This window comes from Empidonax traillii, unplaced genomic scaffold, assembly GCF_003031625.1.
Source record: "Empidonax traillii isolate 1590-97213 ecotype Southwest subspecies unplaced genomic scaffold, ASM303162v1 scaffold2793:size20490, whole genome shotgun sequence".
Classification (NCBI taxonomy): domain Eukaryota; kingdom Metazoa; phylum Chordata; class Aves; order Passeriformes; family Tyrannidae; genus Empidonax; species Empidonax traillii.
The window spans coordinates 5,326-10,863 of NW_020957986.1; the positions used below are offsets into that span (position 1 = coordinate 5,326).

Genomic DNA, 5,538 nt, shown 5'->3' on the forward strand with positions numbered 1-5,538 from the left:
AGACTTGGGACATGCTGATCTGCTTTAATGGCAAAACTTGATGTATGCTTGTATTCCAAGGGAGGCTGTTGAGTGGGACTCTACCTGAGATTGGAAGGATGCTCATCTTGAGCACAAAAGACCAAGATAATAGGCATAGTTTCACTGCTGCAGCTCTCTGGTCTGACAATATCCCAGCCTTTTTAGAAAAAAAGGTTGCAGTTGAGCATCTTGCTGAAGGCTCTGATTTTCCATTGTGGTGTCCAAGTGACAGAGTAAGCTCTGGATTGCTGCTGGTGCTGGGGTTGGTGCCTCCATCGGAGACATTTACTTCTCCATAATTATATTATTTTGATGGCAATTCCTCTGGCTTGGCACTGATTGCACAGCTTTTCCAAGCAGGTGAGTGATCATATGATGCCATAGAACTGTTTATCTTTCCTAAAAATCCCTTTCTTAGAGGGAACTCTGTTTGGCCTTTCTGCCTCTTTTACTCAGTAATAAGGAACAAAACCATCTGAAATTACTGGCTCCCTTGGTGAAGTGGGAGCTGTCTCTCTGTCTAGAGTAGCAGTCACGAGAAACTGCTGAAGGAATCCTTCTCTTGCTGAAACAGTCTGTATTAAGTGTGTCTTCCCAAGGGTGTCCTTCCAGGTTTTCACTGCTATGTGTTGATCTCTTTCTGTTTAGGCCATCACACTCCCTCTGCTGGGGGTCCCTTCTCAGCACTCACTCCCAGCATTTGGCCTCAGGACATCCTGGCAAAATACACACAGGTATAGTGTGGGGCAGGGAGGGGGTGTTCTCTGGCTCTGCAAAAGTAAAGGGACCCGGTGGTTTCTGGTGGTCTCTGAAAGCCACAGGGAAAAGGAGGGAGAGGCACACTTTTCCTCCAGTGCTTTGATGGTGGACACTTGTTTACTGCTTGAACTTCACGTGTTTTGTGGCTGCATTCTGGCTTTTGCAAGAGGATCTTGCGGAGTACAAAGAAACTTGTGTGAATTATTGCTTTGCTGTTTTGCAACTATTGCTCCACTGTAAAAATGTTGACACTGTCAGGGAGTCTCTGTCATCATTGAGCTACTCTGGATGGCTTGTGTATGGCAGGAAATGCTAGCCTCAAGGCATGTTAGGTGGGCAGAGGAGGAAGGAAGGAAACAGCCATGGAATTTCATAACTTAGCCACAGTTTGCTGAAGGCATTTGAGCCCAGTGAGGCAGATTAAAGCTTATTGTGGAGCTATATGTGTGAGAAGCACACTTCTGGGGTGCTGCCTGGGTTCAGTGCTTCCAAGAGTCCCCACAGGAGGAGCAGGCGGGCTTGCAGGAAAAGGGAGGTGTCCGTAGGTTTTCACTCCTAAAAGAAGCCTATTTGTAACCTCCAGTGTGTATCCCCCAAGGCCAACTGTGAGCACAGATCAGGAAGGTTGAGATTTGGGTCATGGGTCTTAATTTCCTTTGGTGCAAGTCCCAGTTTTACCTGGTGTCTTTCAGAAAAAATCTGAGTGCAACAGGCAGGAGATGGCACGGTGCAGGGAGCTGAATTTGCAGTGTGTGCACAGAGGTAACAGGAAGGACTGCTGTGTGCTAGCAGTGCAGATACCATTTTAGCTGGTGTGTGTGTATTCCTCATTTCATGCCTCTCAGCTGGGGAGTAATCTTGATATGAGGCTGAGTACAAGTACTGCTGGAAAAAGGATTGCTAGGAAAATCTGTGTGGGTTTGATGGTAGAGCTTCTCAACTTCATGGAGAAGTCAAAATGCGAATGGTATGCAATATCTGCTCAGCTTGGAATTGTGGTGGGAGGCATTGAAAATTAAAGGGCAAGGGGTCTAGTTGCTCAAACGGCACAATGCAGACAGTGGTGGGATGGGACAATATCCATGTGTCTCTGTTCAGTTATTCAGTGCTAAATTGGTGAAAGTGTCTGCTTTCCTTCCTTGCATCTCCCAGAAAGAAGAATCCGTCGAGCAGCCAGAGTTTCGCTATGATGAATTCGGTTTCCGAGTTGACAAGGAAGGTAAAGCCAATACTATCCCTCCCACTTCCATTGTGTGCAGCCCTTCCTGTGCTTCCAAGTGTGGCAAGATGACTTTGCAACCATTCTGTGCTAGGTCTTGTCTACCCTCCTGTCATCATCGTTCTGTATCCTACCATCGTAATCAAGTGAATTAGACCTGCTGGCCTTATGGGAATCTGGGGCATAGACTATGCAGAAGTCATTTCCATCCCCTTATGCTTGTGCCATGGGTAAAAGAGAGAAAAATTAAGAGAGGTTACCATTTCCATTAGCTGCATGCTGGGAGGGGCAACTTTCCCAGTTCACAGTGTTGTGTTCAGTAGCATTGTAAGCACTCACAGCAGGCACAGTGAAACATTGTCTGTTGAAAAACTCATGGCCAAGATGAGTGGCAACAGTATGCGTTCTGCCCATCCCAGTATCTCAGCAAAATGTAGGACAAATTGTACAGGCAAACCCCACATCCTAAATTTTCTGCAAGATACGGAGGCGACCAAATAGAAGGAGATGGGGAGAGCTATTGCAGCTGAGCACTGAACTGCAACAGCTGGCTTTTGCAAAGAGGAAGAGAAAGGAGATGTAGGAATTGCTTTATGTGCTCTGGAGGATGTTTCCAGCGCTCAGGCTGTACAGTGCAAGGGCAGAAGTTGTTTGCATATGTGCCATAAGTCACCTTAAGTCATAGAGGATCCTCTTTGAAGCCATGACCTGGAGATGAGGATGGGACACAGTGATTTCTTTTTTTTCCAGCCAGAAAATTTCACAGACTTGTGCATTATAAAATCAGCAGAAAGACTTGGACCACATTGTTGGAATGTATTATATGATGAAGGACAAGAGCACTTACGTCAAACCTGTGCTTGTGCTAAAGTGCCATTTTAGAAAGCCAGCCTCAGGTTAAGGGGCTCTCTCATTGTGAATTTGGAGGTGTCCTAGCTAAAGCTTTTTTGATGATTAAATATCGCCAAAGTTAACATTTTGCACCTCATTACTTCCGTGAGCACATAGTTTCTGCTCTTCACCTCTGAGGCTTGCTTTGCTTTTGTCAGCCTGATTTACAGATTCTTATAAAACCCAGCAGGATGGCTGCTGCTGGGATCTTGTTTAATTCCAGCAGCACTGTGCTCTAAATCATGAGTAAGTAGAACCTAGAAGCCTGCCAACAGCTTCTTAGTTCTCAAGGTCCCAGTGCTTTTTGTTTGTAGCCATTAAATTTGCTACATGGAAAAGGCAGTGAGAAACCAAGCTTTGCCTTTCCATGCTCTGACTGGAAGATGTGAATGTTTTTAAGGTGCTTTTTCCAGATGGCCATCCTATTTTCCACCCTGCCTTGTGTTTGTTCCCTCTCCCGTTCTCTGTCTCACTTGTCTCCATTCCTTTCCCTTTCCTTTGCTGAAGCAGATGGTGCTGAGCCAAACTCCAGCAAGCTTCTGGGGGTCCCACTGACGGAGGAGCCGCAGCAGCGGCTCAAGTGGCAGGCTCATCTGGAATTTACACACAACCATGACGTGGGCGACCTCACCTGGGACAAAATTGAGGTCACCCTACCCCATTCAGACAAACTGCGCTCCCTGGTGCTGGCTGGCATCCCACATAGCATGAGGCCTCAGGTGAGAGTGCTGCTTGTTCTGGGTGGGCACTCCTGCCTGGAGTAAGAGTGGAGTGAGAGCTCTTGGTTAGAGGCTGCCAGCTCATGGCTTTCTGTGTTTGTCTGAGTGTCTGCTCCTGTCTCTGTTCACCCTGTCTCCCCAGCTGTGGATGCGCCTTTCAGGGGCTTTGCAGAAGAAGAGGAACTCAGAGATGTCATATCGGGATATAGTGAAAAACAGCTCTAACGATGAAACCATTGCCGCCAAACAGGTGGGACATACTTCCTAATGCTGAATGGGGAGAAGGGCAAGAGTAGCTGTGTGAGAAGGAAGGGGTGTCTGCCTGACACCTGCAGCAGGGACAGTTGAGAGGATGTGTGTTTGAATCCTGCTAAACCTTCATCCCATGAGGCATGTTTCTCCTTTGTTTTGTTGGAGTAGCAGCTATGCAGCTCTGCTCCTTCCTGCGACAGCAGGGAAGGGGTTTGGCCCATGCTACTTGCAGGCTAGAAAGCAATGCTGCAGTTGTATCTCAGTTGTATCTGCAGTTGTATCTCAGCAAACATCCTGATATTCACTGAGGGAAATAAAAGGTGAAAAGCTGACAGATGCACCTCTGTTGAGCTTGTGGCAGCTGATTCCAGGACCTGTCTTTGTTCCCTCAAACACAAAGTCTCTGAACACTAATGAGACTGTTACAAGTCTCCTCAGGGTGTTCTCCTTTGATCTCTCCCTGTTGTGGGAGGGGGGAACGGCGAAAGAAACTGAGATCTGCACATGTTCACCTCTCACCAAGAAGGGTCGAAAAGGTTGGAAGGAGAAACAGCACTGCTCAGAGGAGATCTATTTTAGAGGTTTTTCACCTCTAAGTCCTCTTTCACAGATGTGGCCAGGTGGTTGTTTTTTCTCTGGAATAGGTTTTTTTGGAAGCCTTGCTTGAAATCCAAGCAGATGAAATTCCCAACTAGTGTGCTTAGTATTGTCAGTGGTGAAACTAGGGGCTGAGTTTAGAAAAGTATTTCTTGGGAGTCAGCAAGTCACTGTCTGCACTGGCGTTTTCCCCCGTGTCAGTGAAGGTTGTTAAACTGACTCAGGTACTCGGACAGGGACATCTTCTTTGGTACCTGAGGACTTACAGATGGGTGTGGGGAGGCAGAGTTCCCTGAAGCTGGGGGCCGTGGGGAAGTGCAGGTAGCAGAAGGCAGTTGTTCAGGTGCTGCAAGCTGACTCTGTCCTTGTTTATGGCTGACAGATTGAAAAGGACTTGTTACGCACAATGCCCAGCAATGCCTGCTTCTCCAACATGAACAGTATCGGAGTGCCAAGGCTACGCAGGATACTACGGGGACTTGCCTGGCTCTACCCAGAGATTGGATATTGCCAGGGCACTGGCATGGTAACCTGCTTTCAGAGTGTCTTTGTGATAGGGATCGTTGTGTCTGTGGTCATAACAGCGGCCTCAAAATGATTTGAGGTAGTGCTGCCAGATACTGTGGTCTCCATGTGAGCTGAAGAGAAATCCCTTCCACATGGAATACTTCCCCTAGGGAAGGGAGAGCAGAGTAGCACCACATATCCAAAGATATGGAAGAATTCAGTCCATCTGTTGGGGAGGGTGCAGGCAGTACACTGAGGAGAAATCCCTTCAGTGGAGACTGCAGGAATGGTTCTGCAGAAGGAAGATTTTTGTCACCTAGATACTGGTGCATCTGTCCACGTGAAAAAGTGGGGAAAGAGTTCTACTCCTCTTAAGACATGCAGTTTTTCTTCCTTCAAAATCCTAGGTGGCTGCTTCTCTGCTGCTCTTCTTGGAGGAGGAAGATGCCTTCTGGATGATGTGTGCTATCATCGAGGAATTGGTTCCTGCCTCCTATTTCAGTACCACTCTCATGGGCGTGCAGACAGACCAGCGTGTCCTGCGGCAGCTCATCGTGCAGTACTTGCCTCGCC

General features: G+C 47.5%; 1 protein-coding gene across 1 annotated transcript in view; it reads left to right on the plus strand.

Moving 5' to 3' along the window:
• Window positions 1-669: 669 nt before the first annotated feature.
• Window positions 670-5,538, plus strand: part of LOC114072232 (small G protein signaling modulator 3 homolog) — a gene marked incomplete at its 5' end in the record, with an annotated part of 7,773 nt that continues 2,904 nt past the window's right edge. Inside the window, 5 exons of the mRNA XM_027910152.1 lie at window positions 670-755; window positions 1,933-1,999; window positions 3,398-3,609; window positions 3,752-3,859; window positions 4,841-4,984. Coding sequence (XP_027765953.1) covers window positions 670-755; window positions 1,933-1,999; window positions 3,398-3,609; window positions 3,752-3,859; window positions 4,841-4,984 — 617 coding nt within the window. The remainder of the gene's footprint in view (window positions 756-1,932; window positions 2,000-3,397; window positions 3,610-3,751; window positions 3,860-4,840; window positions 4,985-5,538) is intronic.